Raw genomic sequence first — 14,913 nt, forward strand, 5'->3', positions numbered from 1 at the left:
CCTCTCTCTTGGCCTTTCCTATTTCGGTATCGCATTTGATCATCAAGACCATCTTTCCTTTCTCTATTGCATCAGATCCCACCTCTCCATATGATTTAAAGATATTCCTCATCTCGTTTAATCTGTCCTCTCATCTTTTATTTGCTTCAACACACATATAATCGCTATTTTGCCGCTGCATCGCTTTTCTCATACTATCCGATCGCATTATAGGTAGAAAGTCTCATTAGGAATAGAAAATTTCAACGATGTCGTATCAGGCTGTACCGCTGAACGATACTCTACCACCACCCTTACCACCTAAAAATGCAGAGGCATCGTCTTCCACGCATCACCGCACTGTTGGTCTCACTTCTTCTGATCTCATGGACTAGATCTGAATAAGAAGAGTCTGGCATGCTGACAATGACTATGACCTTTTCTCTAGCCATCGGACTCTCGCCGTTATGGACCACGAGTATCTGCCCAGCCCGTTCCACCAACCACATCCCTCTTGCCCCCGTCCGAGACGTCCTCGGGAGCGGGAGCACCCATAGAGGGAGGAGATCAGAGACCGTGGGGAATAGGTGAACATGTTGGATATGCTGCGTTTGATGGAAGTCCAGAGGCGGACGATTGGCTGCATAATCCGGATCCGAAGAGGGATGGTAAGGTGAATAGACTTTACTTTCTCTTTCCTTCTCCTTTCTTACATGACAGAAGGAGTAGTATAACATGATGATTTCAATAATTGCTTTTCTTTCCAGAATGAGTTTAGCTGATCTTAAATTTCATAAAGCACGACAGAGGATCTCTATTCACCGTCCGAGGAGCCACCAACATCGGCTGTCTAGCTCTCCTTGCAATAGGGATCATAGCTCTCTTCGCTGGATATCCCATAATAGACTTCTATACGGGTAACGAACTGAAGACGAATGGAGCGTACAATCTGGGAGGTATAAATTCGACCGGTCAAGTTCCGTTGATAACGAATTTCCCACATATGATTGATGAAGACACACCTCAGGATGCGTATGATAGGAAAGGATTCGATGGGGAGGATTATCATTTGGTTTGGAGTGATGAGTTCAACAAGGATGGAAGGTGAGTCAGTGCTAGCTTGTAAGGGTTGAAGGTGGAATATGGAGAGATATGATAAGGCACTCCCGATTAATTGGAGTTAATTCGCCTTGTGTGTGAGAACATGTCAACATAGTCTTGCTTTGGATGGCCTGCTGCCCTCAACTTGTGAAGTAAACACATGTAAACTCCTTTCAGAGCGCTGACCTATCTCGGCTCCTGTTAGGACCTTCTTTCCTGGTGATGATCCATATTGGACCGCTGTGTGAGTTGTCCGCTTCCTGCTATTGTGACAAAGGCCCAAATCACGCTCACGATTGGGTCTGCATCTAGCGATATTCACTATTGGCCTACAGGGTCAGTCAGCTCCTCGATTTGCAGTTTCGATGTCAGCTGACGATGCTTCCTTCGGTGTAGTGATTTCGAATGGTACGACCCTTCAGCAGTGACAACCAAAGACGGTAATTTGGTAATAACGATGACGCAAGAACCCATTCACGACCTCAACTTCAAATCCGGTATGATCCAATCGTGGAATCAATTATGTTTCCAGTACTCCTTCTATATCGAAGTTCGCGTTTCGTTACCTGGTAATAACAGAGTAGGAGGATTTTGGCCTGGTGTCTGGACCATGGGAAATTTAGGGAGAGCAGGATATGGAGGAACGACCGATGGACTTTGGCCATATACCTACGATTCATGCGATATTGGGACGTTAAAGAATCAGACCAATGCTGAAGGGACTGGACCTCCTGCAGCGCTGACTACAGGAAGTGATGATAGGAGTATCTCATAGTGAGTAATGCGTACTGTCACCTCTGCCAGGTGAGCTGAGTCCAGAATCTCTCTACTAGTCTACCTGGTCAACGTCTCTCAGCCTGTACATGTAAAGGTGAAGATCATCCAGGTCCAGATGAGTCGTACGGTCGAGGAGCACCGGAAGTAGATATCCTAGAAGGTCAAATCGACTTGTCAGTCAACTTAGGAGAATTATCTCAGTCCTTCCAGGTCGCTCCCTTCGACGAAGCGTATCAGTGGCTAAACTCGTCAAAAGGAGCGGAAATCTACGATGATGATATTACCAAGTTCAACTCGTATGTTGGAGGAATATACCAAGAAGCTGTCTCTGCTTTGACGCATGTGCAGAGTAATGGGTACTACGGAGCGGGTGGTGGATTCGGTATACATGGTGAGTAAGGGTGTTTCGTTCAATATCGTCAGCTGGTGTTGAAGAGAGGAATCAGCTATGATCCCCTGTGGGATGATGCAATAAGGTAATCAACCCGTGTCGTGCTGACACCCTGATTCATCCCGCTAGGCGTCGAGATGTTTTCCGATCCGAACAACAGAGACAATGGTCATATCACCTGGGTAGCCGATGGAGCTAAGACATGGACCGTCTTTCCTCCTGCTGTTGGGCCTTCGCCTTCGATGCAGATTGGCCAGAGGATTATACCTGAGGAGCCCATGTACATGGTGAGTAAAACCGTAACTTTCGTTCGGTACATGTACTTCTTGTCACGACACCTTTGGTTCTTGCTGGATTATTGATATCGCCCAAAGTAAGCTTTGACTGACTGACAGTCACACTCGCAGATAGTTAACTTCGGAATGTCCAACGGATTCCAGGCGGTCAACTGGAATCAGCTCGAATGGCCTGCAACGATGTTAGTAGATTACGTCAGAGTGTATCAAAGGGAAGAAGGCAGAATAGGCTGTGATCCTGCGGATAGACCTACTGCAGACTACATCGCGAGACACATGGATGTGTATACCAATGCGAATGTCACTACGTGGGCTCAGGCGGATCTGACTTTTCCTGTAAGCTATGATCTGCAGCGTTTGGTAGTTTCAACTAACTCATACTCCTGAATAGAAAAACAATTTGATCGACACTTGTTAAGCTCGATCTAATCAGTAGCATTGTTATCGGTTCCTTTGAGTCTTCGATGCTCTCAGCCTTTCTCAAGAAGCATAGATATAAATTTACCATTACATTTTGACGACTTTACGATCTATACCCTCATTGAACTACCCTTTTGATTGTAGACCCAATTGTGTATTATCTCCTCTCGATGACATATGTTATTTTATTCGTTCTCATGGACATTCCTCGCATATACTTGGTTCCCTTTCATTGCTCTCTGTGCCATTTGATATTGACTTTCATGAGTTTAACATGAGTACGTCTAAACTATATATGCATCCATGCTACGTAGAACATCATAAGGCAGTTGATCACTATGAATTATAAATGCGCACAGCGGGATCAAGCGAGTATACCATTGACGTACAATGTATAGTGATCTCAGCAATGATTAGCGATACATACATGTAATAGTTAAACAATCAACGTCCTGACACATGATTCAAAAGTGTGGACGAATTTTAGATATCGAAAATACCCTATGGTATGAAGGAATATATTACTGTACATACTGTAACGATACTAGAAATGAAGTGGTACAAAGAAAAAAACATAGTTGCACATCCATTTTGAACATCCTTAACGATAACGTATCGTCCTTCTGATTGTTCCTGAGACAGTCTATCCTTTTCCGTTTCCGTATCTATCCTTGATGAGACATAATCCGTCCTAGAACCATACATTCTTTCTTTTGATTTCTATGTTCACCTAAATCTCCATTCTGTCTGATCTATCCGATCGATCTCTCTCTTCTAAGTCCTCGTCAGAATCTTCCAATCACCTTGTATCCACCTCTTCGCTCCCGCCAACAAGAACGTCGCTCCCATCGCCATCCCTCCACAAAGTCCTATACTGATATAATAAGCTTCTGCCCCCTGTCTCCCCAGATGACTCTGACTGTAATCCAACAAAGCGATTGCGATTGGTTGTCCCACCACAGCAGGTATAACCAAAATTAACCAGTATATACTCAACGCCGATGCTAGGTCTTTGACTCCTACTACTCTAGCTACGAGCGGAGCAGATACAGACCATATCGTTCCGCCTGTCATTCCTTGAATGAGGGCGTAGAAGACCAAAACGCCAAATGATTTGGCAGGTAGCCATATAGCCAAAGTCGATAGACCGCATATGATATAACAGACGATGGTGAGGTTGATCCTCCCTCCTGTGTCGAGGAAATAACCCCATAGGGGTCGACCGATCATTTGTCCAGCAGCTAGGATCGACTGGAGTGCTGCACCTTTGGATTGCGGGAGGGAGAGAGCGGAAGTGGCGAATGAGGCAAGGGAGTAGAGGGCGATGAAGTAGGCCATCACTAAGAAGAACAAAGATTCAGCATTTCGGTCATGTTGTTATTGAACCATTCGATGTTGATTCTATGGTGATCGAGGAGAGGTCATGGTTCGATGACTCTCCGTTAGTGAAGGAGGATGATATGTAGTTCAGATTATGACCACATCATGCGATGATGATACATTTTGAAGGATCCACTTATCCATACTCACTGGTAAAAGCAGCCCATAACCATACCCATACGAAACCCGGGTGGTAAATCCACTTCAATTCCAATGGAGCCTGTCTCGCTCCCACAGCTTTATGTCGACCTTTCAGCAGTAGTACAGCCGGAGTGAGGCAGACAAGGGAGATCAAGCCGTTGATGATAAGTGCCCACTTGACGTCGATGTGGTCGATAGCTAGTCGGGTGGTATTGGAGAGGATCAGTCCGCCAAGTCCTGAGCCAGAGGTGGCAATTCCCTATAACATTTCGACAATGTGATTTAGTATATGGTGTCATATGAGGTATCGGGAAACAAGTAATGAAGACAGCTGGTGACATTGACGGAAAATGTCAACTTACCGTAGCTAGAGCCAGCCTCTTCTTGAACCAATGTGCTAATAGCGGTTGACTGGGTACGAGTGTAAGACCAAGACCTACATCAACAAACGACATCCATCAGCATGTGCGGCATAGTAGTACGCTTCAGCTCTCCGTCCCACAGGCAGCCCACTTACCTATCCCAAACAAGATACCTTGACAGAACAAGAACTCTCCGAAATTCTTACATATACCCGCCATACATTGACCTAGGACGATACCAGCGACACCTTTTAACGAAGGATATACCGATCAGCTTCGGTTCTCGAATTGACCAAGCTGACATGCGACAAGACTCGACACCGGAAAATCAATAGGAAAACAGAAGGACATACCAAATAACATAGTAATCCTAAATCCCAACCATCTACTCAAAGCATTTGCCAACGGTCCACAAAGTAAACAAGTAGCCACACTCAATCCTCCCACCCAAGCGTAGTTTAGTGTAGATCCACCATCAAAGTAATTGTTCGCAAGGTAGTACGAAGAATATACACCATATGTGGTGTTTATACCTACCCCATACCAATCAAACATCAGCCCAGCCCTTCTCTAGAGATAGGATCGACTTACCCCACGTCGTAGCGTTGATAGCTATCAGACAACCTACTATCACCCACCCATATCCACCTTCAGGTATGTCTTCCTCACCATCACCTGCTATCTGAGGCTGTAGCTGCGGCTGAGGATGGGGTTGATCTTTCTCTGACGAAGCGAGTTGTTGGTTCACCTGAGTTTGAGATGAAGATGGCGTGGGGTCAACGGCAGTGATAGGTGGGTAATTCGTAGTGGATGCTCGTTCTATGTCGATATCTTGGGATTTGGCCTCGTCAGAGGAATTGATGGCGGTCATGTCGACCAAATTTTGATTGAGATGAAACGGGGGAAGGACGAGGGAGATTGATGAGATTTGAAAAGCCTATCGAGATAAAGTGACCAGTGAAGACGAACTCGCCCTTGAAATGGAATGGGTTATATGACCGTGAAGATGAAGTGATGATATGCTACTGAATCGATGTCTCGAAGATGTTCCTACTCGGTCTTTCCGGTTCTTCAACCATCCGTCTACCTTATATACAATTCTTCTTCCTCTTTCTTCCTCCTATTGGTGAGGAGATTCGGATGATCTGTTGGATATATCGTGGTTGATGAGTAAGACAAGCCTTGCTATGTACGCATTCTTGCTTCCAGCTTCATTGTTACTCACACGACCTTTCTTCTTCATCCATAAAAGTCTAGTCGATGTTGTGCAAAGTGACAAGAAGTGGAGGGGTGTCATGAATCAATAATCGGATTATAAATAGATTTCTCATTCAGTTGGGTGTTAGAGTGGAGGATCAAACAGGATCCTTTTATCCGGCCGAGTCGGCATGACCCCTGTGTACTCAAGATTAAGCTTATTGTCCACTGTATATCCACTATCGACATAGGATATCATTGCTTACATCAGAAATCAGTATCTCTTTGAGATCCTTCTGTCGGTCACAACATATAGAATGCGGTCTATCGGCGATGGTCATCATTCTCACTGTCGGAAGTAATCCAATCTCAAGAACATACATTCAGCAAAGGCATAATACCAAACGGGTATCATATAGAAGAAACCTTAATTACAAAGACGTTTTTGATTTAGATAGATGAGAAGATAGATCTGGGTATATAAGATACAAAAAGGAAACTATGGGTATACTGAAGAAAACAAGCAGAAATGTATAGCAGTTTTGTGAGAGTCCAGAAAACGATCTTTCCTTTATACACAGAAGTGTGAAATGTCCATGGTTCACCCACCATTCAACGTGTTTTTGTTTTTCATGAAATGTTGTCTTGTTTCTATTCTTCTTCCTACCCTATCTTCGGTCATCTCGATGTTCTTCATGGTACTTGATTATCCAAGTGTGAATGCTACTTGTTTCGACCCCCTCACAAAGCCCTGCTCAGCCCACTCACACTCCCATTACTACTCCAACTACTTATCCTAGGTTGGAACCCTCCATCCGTCGGCATACTCCAGGTATTATGCGTACCAGACGACATATGAGGAAGCAGAGGGATACTAGTGGTGGTGGACCAGATAGAGGGGTCGTAGGGATTTGCCCATCTCGCATCGACTTCACTTGCAGATTCAGTGGAGGACTGTCTAGAAGAGGAAGTGGATGGGGTATATCGTTTGTTAGGTACGAATACTTCCGCGTTCGGGTTAAGTCGCTTTCGAGTTGGTTGGAGGGTGAAAGATGTATCGGATAGAGAGGATGATGAGGTTGATGATGAGCCTGAGAGGGATCGAGCAGTTGGCTTGGCGAGGTTGGATACTTCCGAGAGGGACGTGATGGATCGGTTGTGGGAGAGGGTGGATGATGAGTCGGAAGAGGACGATGTTGAAGTAGAGGTGGATGTGGTTCTACCGGTATTCGATGTGAGGGATGATGTGAGAGCGGTGACCTGCAAGGTAAGGGAGATCAGCTTGATTACTTGAATAGGTGGTGAAGCGTCAGTCGCGTTATGAGGAATTGAATAGGTGGTGAAGGGGACATCGTCACGAATGGCAAGTATGCAGTGCAAGGGATGAAGACAAAGTCTGATCAGGTGGTGAAAGCAAAAGACAGAAAGTAGTACTTGAATAGGTGGTGAAGGCAGAAATCTCGATGGCGACGAGAAGAGGATTCTCTCTCAAGAATAGATGGGTGATGATCCAGGAGTAGGATATGGACAGTATGTGAGTAGTCAGGATGATCATGCAGGAAGAGCTACCTCGCTATCGCTCAGCACTACAACTCACCTCTCTGACCCAATCACCAACTCTCTCTTCCTCCTTCCTCCCAAGATAATCTTTCATCCTTTGAACACTCCTCAACACTTCCTCTCGTTCTTCTCTACCATTCTCGACTCGTTCAATCAATCTCTTCATCCTATCCCTGTCCCCTCCGCAGAAGCGATTCATAAGATCCGTCCATCCTGCTCTTCTTCTAAAATTGGTCAAGTCGGAATCAACCTTGTTTCGTGTGATTCCAGCTTTAGTAGCGAGTGTTTCTTTCTGAGATAAAGTGGGATAAGGTCTGGAGAGATGGTTGAGGAACCAAAGACGAACGACAGAGTGATCTGTTTCTTTTTGATTCCCTTCTCTCTTTGGGGGTGTGGAGGAGTCTTCGGATGGGGTGGGTGAGGAGGCGCGGGTGATGGGTGTTGAGGGTGAGGGGAGAGATGGTGCTCTTTGACGTTTTGAGGAGCGAAGGGGGGTCGAGGAGGACGAACAGGAATCGCTAGGGCGTTTCTTGGAGTGATCTAAACGCCAATTAGCAGTATACCACACGAAGATGGATATGCATGTCTCCTGGACTTACAATCATTCATCAGCAGATCCTCTAGCTGCGAAGATAGCGCCGCTACACTCTTGTCATTATGGATCAAGAGTTTCTTAGCCTCCGATGCAATGATGTTGATGTTGTGCGCAATAGCCCTAGCTGTTGCTGCTGAGTGATCCTCTAGTCTACCCCATCGAGCGTGGTACTCTATAAACTGTCCAGCATCGCCGAGTTTTACTTGCAGCGTAGCCCATCCTTGATCCGTAGTCAACGTCTCAAGGAAGCTGGGCTGAAGATCTAGTATGGTGACTTCCATAATGTCAGATTGGTGGTCGCTTTTATCGCCTTTGAATGTGGGTGAAATTGCTGAAAATGAATTGGAACAAGCAGGTACAAAATATCATTTAAAAGATGCGACAGACAGATAGCACGATTCTACCTTATTTCGAAACAATAAGATGATTTTCTATTATTGTGTGTGAAACTGCACCACTGTACATCGATTGCTGTGATGGTGCACCCCCTGTTTTTGTACGTGGATTGTACCCTGATGCACTGGCACACGCACCAATGAATGTTTTTATTGTCTCATTGGTACTGTCGAAGTATTGAAACCATATATAAGTGTAATACATCTCAACCTCACTTCAGCTACTTGAACATCGTTGCGTCCTCAATCACCCATTTTTAGAATGACCAGCACCTTGCAGACACTGCTACAAACAGCAGACGATATTCTCAAGATCTGCGACCAGACAGGTGACTCTCGTCCTCTTCGTGTCGGAGGCCTCCGGCCCCAACTGGCAGTGCCTCTTCGTCAATTTCTCATTCCGACCCAATTAGAGGAGGCGCTACCTCAAGAGACCTCAGAACAGCTGTGGCAGGGACTGCAACGTTCGATCAACAGCCGTCGCCAAGAGACTTTAGCGTTTTTCGAATCTACAATATCATCATTCCGATCTTTGGAAAGATTTGGAGAGACCAAAGATGTCGAGGTGGAAGCTCAGGTCTGCCAGATTTTCGAACATCAATTTCGCTCGTATGTGAAAGAAGCACAGGAGTTGGTTCTCCAGACGGTCGTGCAACATCGAAGAAGAGAACAAACAGAATTCTCCAAGAGATCGACTTGTTTCAATATAGTGAGAACTGTCCGTTATCCAAGGCAAGAACCACAAGCTTACTCATTTCTTCCATAGCAAACAATATCTGTGTTGGAAGCAGCCTATTCTCGTACCAAGATCCTGTCGACCGCTGAAACAGCGATAATAGCAGAAGCAGCTAGGATAACACCTCATCAAGTGAGTAAATCGTCTCATTGTAATGCCATTCCATACTATCCAGTCATATCTTCCTTGATCCATCTCTTCAACCCTACTCTAGCTGACAGTCTCTGGGCACTGTGTAGGTACGGACCTGGGTAAGTTCATTCTCCTTCATCCCTCTTGGCACCTATCTCCATTCATTTTCATTGTAAGGGGGTGTTATATCCAAGCGTTCCCAAATCTTCCCATACTCTTATTGTTCTCACTGTACCCCCTCGATCTCACGCGTCTTTGCTGTACCCGCTTTGATCATCCTTTTGCTCCACTTTGATCCGCGAAAACACACAACTATAGGGTACAGTTGCTGATGGTGAATTGGTCTTGTTATTGTTCTTGAAACGCTTTACCACCCAACCTCGTACCTGAATATCGAACCAAACCACGTGGATCATACAATAATAAACAACGAATCCAACTATACCTCCCTCATTCAACCCATCTATTCCTTCCACATTGCACCTTCTCATCCCATTCACTTTGCATACATACAGTTCCAGAACAAACGTAACCGAGGATCAAAACGAAATCCATCTTCATCAGCTAATCGACCCATCCAATCCCTACCCAAACGAGCTCAACAGATCAAAGTTGAAACCTTCCCTTTCTCCTCATCACCTGCACCTGTCAAACGACAAGTCAGAGGATTGCCCAAGAGAGCTCAAGCTCAAGTATCTCACAATGCACCAAATTCGTCCATTCTCGACTCATCACTCGGCAACTTACCCTTCTCCGACGAATCATCCTCTATCGGCAACGGTCAACCCTCAAGTGGAGAGCGGATGAACCGATCACCATCCTTGACATCGACTATATCCAATTCAAGTGAAATTCCAAATGGCGGATTCATCTCTCCCTTCGATGTTCAGAATATCCCCCAGATATCTATCGAGTGGGGGACGGGTACGTTAAACGTCCCGGTAGATGTTTTGGAAGGTGGTAAATTACCTGTGTTCAATTTTACTCCACCCTCCCCACTCAATCTCAACTTCAATCCGGTGTTCCACCCAAACTCTACCCCTAGCAATAACAATCATATGAACAGTATGTCTGATGGACAAGTGTACGATACACCCACAACTACAGCATCATCGTTCAACCCATTCGCTCCACAGCCAAATCTCGACCTCGCAGGAGGACTAGAATCGATCGAATCCCTTCTCTCGTCAGCTTTGTTAGACCCATCCTCATTCGAGCAATTTTCCACTCTTGCTGCCTCGCCTCAGATCTCACTTGATTCACTCTCGCCTAGATCAGATACTCTGGAATCTATTCCATCGATCGTTTCTGCTTCCGGATCAAATATCGGTAGTCCATCTTGGTTAGCTGGAAATGGAGAAGAAGGTTTAGATGGAGGGTTCTTCGAAGCGTTAGAAGGATTGTTAGCTTCTCAGAATAATGGTGAAGGAGGATTAGGAAGTCCATTCTCCGAAAGTGTATATGGTGAAAATACTGAAAGGAAAGCTTCAACCTCAAGCCAAGTCAGTGGAATCATCTCAGCTGAAGAAGGTATCGATCTTTCTTATATCGCTGGTATACCATTACCTTTTTCTCCAACCAGAGGATCATTCGACTTGTCGGAATCTGATAATATCGCTGAACCGACATTCTCTCATGACAGACACACCTCATTAATCAACGATAATATCTCATCCTCATTTACCGAAAATGACTTCCTTACCCAACCTCCGTCCGGCATGTGTACACCCTCATCAACCACATCTGTCTACCCTCTGATCACTCCCACTACTGCATCAGGAACAACTCAAGAACCATCAGTGGAGGTAGACCAGAATCAGTGGAACTGGATGAGTGGGATATTGCCATTTGATGAGCTGGGTATGGAAGTGGAGATGATGGAGTATGGGAACGATACGAAGGTTGATGGAGAGCAGGGCTGGATGATGGGTTCAAACAACGAAGAGGGTATGATGACTTCGTAAAGATGCAGGAAATTAGATTGAGTATAAATCAAATTCACATAAAATTTGGCGAGGATCGATCTTGGTGGGACTTAGTGTAGAAGTGAGAAGAGCAACAATCTTGGGAAATCAGCAACAAAATAACATTAATCATTCCTGTCCAAAAAGATCATACAAACTACATATCTATGTTCAATATCTCAATTTATAATCGTATCATTTACCTATACCCATTGTAACTGTTTTGGTGCTGGACACCTCTTAGTCTTGCCATATACTTTTTATGCATACGATACTATATTTCCAAGATTCATTTTTTTAAAATCATTCACAATCTAATTTTAGCAGGACTATGACTACAACTACCTTTGCCCACAACTATAACTAACACTACCCTTACAACCTCAACTTCCACAACTATCACAACTTTTAACTTCTTTTATCTCCTACCACATATTTCATACGAGTATGAAAACCCTTGAAAATAAAAATAAACGTCTTCGTTATTCCGACCGACATAATCCCCGTGCCCCAATCATAAATCCCCCAGCTCGTTGTGATCTCGATTTCAATATCGATCGTCTAACAGAGGTACCTAAAATGAGGGTTCTGTCGATCCGTGACATCCGTCTCACCAGCCACTTTGTTCTGATACTCCCTTTCCTCCATGGACAATCCACTAGCCTCGTAAGCCTGATCACGCTTTTTGTTCTCCCTCTGAAGGTAGATCCACCAAGAGAGGAGGATAAGGGCGTTGATAGCCATGACAATCGCGTTACCGGTCTGTTCCAATGAATCTATGTCAGCTTGGCGCACTTTGTCACAGAAACGCTGAGTAAATGAAGAGGTTGACTTACAAGACCTTTGAGGTATCTTGGGGCATCACTTGCTCGCATCGTTTGAGATCCGATCATATTACCTGTACAGTATGCCTGGGAAGTATTACATATCATCAGCACATATTCTGTTCGATATATGTCGCCACATAATATAATATGACGACAACCCCACTTCGGCTGCAGATTTGCTGAACAGGATGAAGTGTTTATTTGTACTATACTCACGATCAGAGCCGAAGCACCTGTGAAACTCTTCTTAGTCCTTCCAGCCGTATTGAGAGGTAAGATTGCCCAAACCAAGAACGTCGCACATGAAATGACAGAAGCAAATGAGAATGCTCCCCACAATTGCCATTTACTGGCGGTCTTCGCCAAACCGACATATAGGAAGACGATCATTTCCAATAATGTCCAAGTTATAGCCAAGGGGAATCTCATCTTGGGGAAGAACGTGACGGTGACTGCTGAACCGATGATCACGCAGAATCCGATTGCACTACTGGGTAGTTGATACAAGATCGATTGTAGAGCTGTGAATCCAAATCCGGTGTAGACCAATGCAGTGAACGTGGTGAGGACACCGTTGGGGATGGTGGCAGTAAGGTTGAAGAGAATGATGAAGTAGTATTGGGGATCTCGGAAACATTCTTTGACTTGGGACCATGTCCAGGCGTGTCGACCTGCATCACCAGCTAAGAAACAACGAAAAAGGAAGATCAATCAGCACCCGCAGAGCTGACAGACCTCAAGAAGATATAATGCGATTGGTGATTCATTACTCACTTCCATTTGAGACAATCCTGGAATGAGCCATCTTCTTTTGTTCCTTGTTCAACCACCAGACATCACTTGGAATACCGATGAAGATGAAAACGAGTATACCGGCAAAGACAGTCAGACTTCCCAGGAAGAAGTTGATTGCTCGCCATCCTGCGATTCCACCATCTGCTGCGGCCTTTTTGGCGATCGCGTAGCTATTAATCAAAAATACATCGTACAAATAAGCGTCCTTTCATTCAATTGAAGCTATATATCTTATGAGGAGAGGCTAACTTACATGATAACGTTGAAACAACCTCCCAGGAAAGTATTCATAGCGAAATACATACAACTTCGTAAAGTAGCTTCTGATCGTTTATACCATGATGCGACGACTGCAAAAGAGATACAATACAAGAAATCAGTTTAGAAGATATTTCCATTAATGGGGCAATCACAATCGGAACAATCAGCTTCCTCCAAACTTACTCAACAAGAAACCAGGTGTGACTGCACATTCCATCCAGCCTAACAATACTCTACACATCGATAATTGGAGGTAGTCGTTACACAATCCCAAGCCGATGACCACGATACCCCAGAGAATGACAGTGGCGCCCAAGGCTCTACAAAGAGGTGCCGAATATCAGCGCCAGCCCAACAACTCAGCCTCAATACTGGAGTACTGCAAGTGGAAGAGACGTGAGATTTGAACTGGGACTTGGACTCACCGACCGATAGGAAGTTTTTGGAAGATATACGACATGGGAATTTGACCCGCGAGATACGCACAGTCTACATTTGACATTAACATATTGCTTGTAGAATGAGTCGCAGAACAGACTTGGACTCACAGAAGTAAACAGTAAGTAAGGAATATTCATCTCCCTTCAATTTGGTATCAGTCTTTAAACCAAATACCACTCCTGAAGATAACGAGACTTTATCGCTACAGTTGACCAGGATCAATGGGTCAGGAAGGTCTCTCTCCAAGGTCTGAGGTCTGAGGCTTGACTCACGCGAATTGTAATCCATAAGTCAACATCATGATAGGCATCAAAATCAGATCGAATCTCCATCTGAGCTTTTTGTACTCTTCTTCCGTATAGTTTTGTTCAGCCAGGATGACATCTTCCACAGCTGAATTATCGCCTTTGAAGTGAGCTATTTGCTCTTCAGGTAAGACAGAGGTGGTGATACCATCTTTCTCAGATAGATGTTTCTCAGTAGGGTACGACATGTTGCGATTTGGCTCGGATGACCACCTCTCGTAAGGTTAGAGTATTTGCGAAGGATCGTCAAGATCCGATGGTGTTACCAAGATTAATTGATTGATTGAAAGTGAAAAGAAAAAGAACAGAACTGGCTCTCGACTTTAGTAACCTTCGAGTACTTAGTCATACGATAGGTTCCTTCCAGCTGAGCTATCCGCTATCTGAATCACTTATCTGTCCAACACAGGCGAATCCAATACCCGGCTCTCTCCTATCTAGCCTCATCAGTTCAACTGGTAGGTCGTCCAATCATATCGCATGCGTTCTCCCAGAGGGTGTGAACCAAGTAAGCGGAGAAGAAGGAGCACCGAGTTAAAGATAAGCTTTCGAACTATCTCCTCGCTATTCGTACGTAGAATCAAAGTGAGTGGTCTTGTACCTCGGCAATTACGGATGAGTTGAGCTCCGTGAGAGATACGAGTATTCTGCCATTCGGCATTCAAGACAGACTCGTGTCATTTCGTCCGATAAATGTGCTGAACAGAGCGCAAGCCAGCAGTAATTAAGCCAACTCTATTCTCCTCAGCCCTTTGACGGTTATGAACGGGGACAGATGGTACAACACCAAATGTACCCAGGCAGGATCTGGAGTGTCCACGAGAAAGGAGCAATACCGTAACAACGTAACAAGTCACA

The 14,913-nt window shown here is 44.8% G+C and overlaps 5 protein-coding genes across 5 annotated transcripts; 2 read left to right on the top strand and 3 right to left on the bottom strand.

Annotated features, from left to right (window-relative positions):
- Positions 1-248: 248 nt before the first annotated feature.
- Positions 249-2,962, top strand: L199_004185 (uncharacterized protein; the record flags this gene model as incomplete). The annotated part of the gene is made up of 10 exons (XM_064889913.1): positions 249-341; positions 428-652; positions 779-1,083; positions 1,286-1,324; positions 1,393-1,416; positions 1,477-1,854; positions 1,914-2,248; positions 2,378-2,535; positions 2,656-2,880; positions 2,936-2,962. 10 exons carry the CDS (start codon positions 249-251, stop codon positions 2,960-2,962), a joined length of 1,809 nt encoding a protein of 602 aa, XP_064745985.1.
- A 776-nt stretch (positions 2,963-3,738) lies between these two features.
- L199_004186 (uncharacterized protein) lies at positions 3,739-5,718 on the bottom strand (the record flags this gene model as incomplete). The annotated part of the gene is made up of 6 exons (XM_064889914.1): positions 3,739-4,304; positions 4,495-4,744; positions 4,848-4,921; positions 5,003-5,095; positions 5,201-5,380; positions 5,439-5,718. 6 exons carry the CDS (start codon positions 5,716-5,718, stop codon positions 3,739-3,741), a joined length of 1,443 nt encoding a protein of 480 aa, XP_064745986.1.
- Positions 5,719-6,785: 1,067 nt separating this feature from the next.
- L199_004187 (uncharacterized protein) lies at positions 6,786-8,480 on the bottom strand (the record flags this gene model as incomplete). Its single annotated transcript, XM_064889915.1, has 3 exons — positions 6,786-7,304; positions 7,642-8,144; positions 8,204-8,480. 3 exons carry the CDS (start codon positions 8,478-8,480, stop codon positions 6,786-6,788), a joined length of 1,299 nt encoding a protein of 432 aa, XP_064745987.1.
- Positions 8,481-8,856: 376 nt separating this feature from the next.
- Positions 8,857-11,426, top strand: L199_004188 (uncharacterized protein; the record flags this gene model as incomplete). Its single annotated transcript, XM_064889916.1, has 4 exons — positions 8,857-9,303; positions 9,361-9,462; positions 9,570-9,581; positions 9,978-11,426. 4 exons carry the CDS (start codon positions 8,857-8,859, stop codon positions 11,424-11,426), a joined length of 2,010 nt encoding a protein of 669 aa, XP_064745988.1.
- A 561-nt stretch (positions 11,427-11,987) lies between these two features.
- L199_004189 (uncharacterized protein) lies at positions 11,988-14,243 on the bottom strand (the record flags this gene model as incomplete). The annotated part of the gene is made up of 9 exons (XM_064889917.1): positions 11,988-12,188; positions 12,263-12,337; positions 12,470-12,936; positions 13,028-13,218; positions 13,302-13,398; positions 13,493-13,629; positions 13,735-13,798; positions 13,858-13,952; positions 14,023-14,243. The coding sequence occupies 9 exons, from the start codon at positions 14,241-14,243 to the stop codon at positions 11,988-11,990; spliced, it is 1,548 nt and encodes a 515-aa protein (XP_064745989.1).
- Between the last annotated feature and the right edge of the window lie 670 nt (positions 14,244-14,913).

Source organism: Kwoniella botswanensis, chromosome 1, assembly GCF_036426115.1.
Source record: "Kwoniella botswanensis chromosome 1, complete sequence".
Classification (NCBI taxonomy): Eukaryota; Fungi; Basidiomycota; class Tremellomycetes; order Tremellales; family Cryptococcaceae; genus Kwoniella; species Kwoniella botswanensis.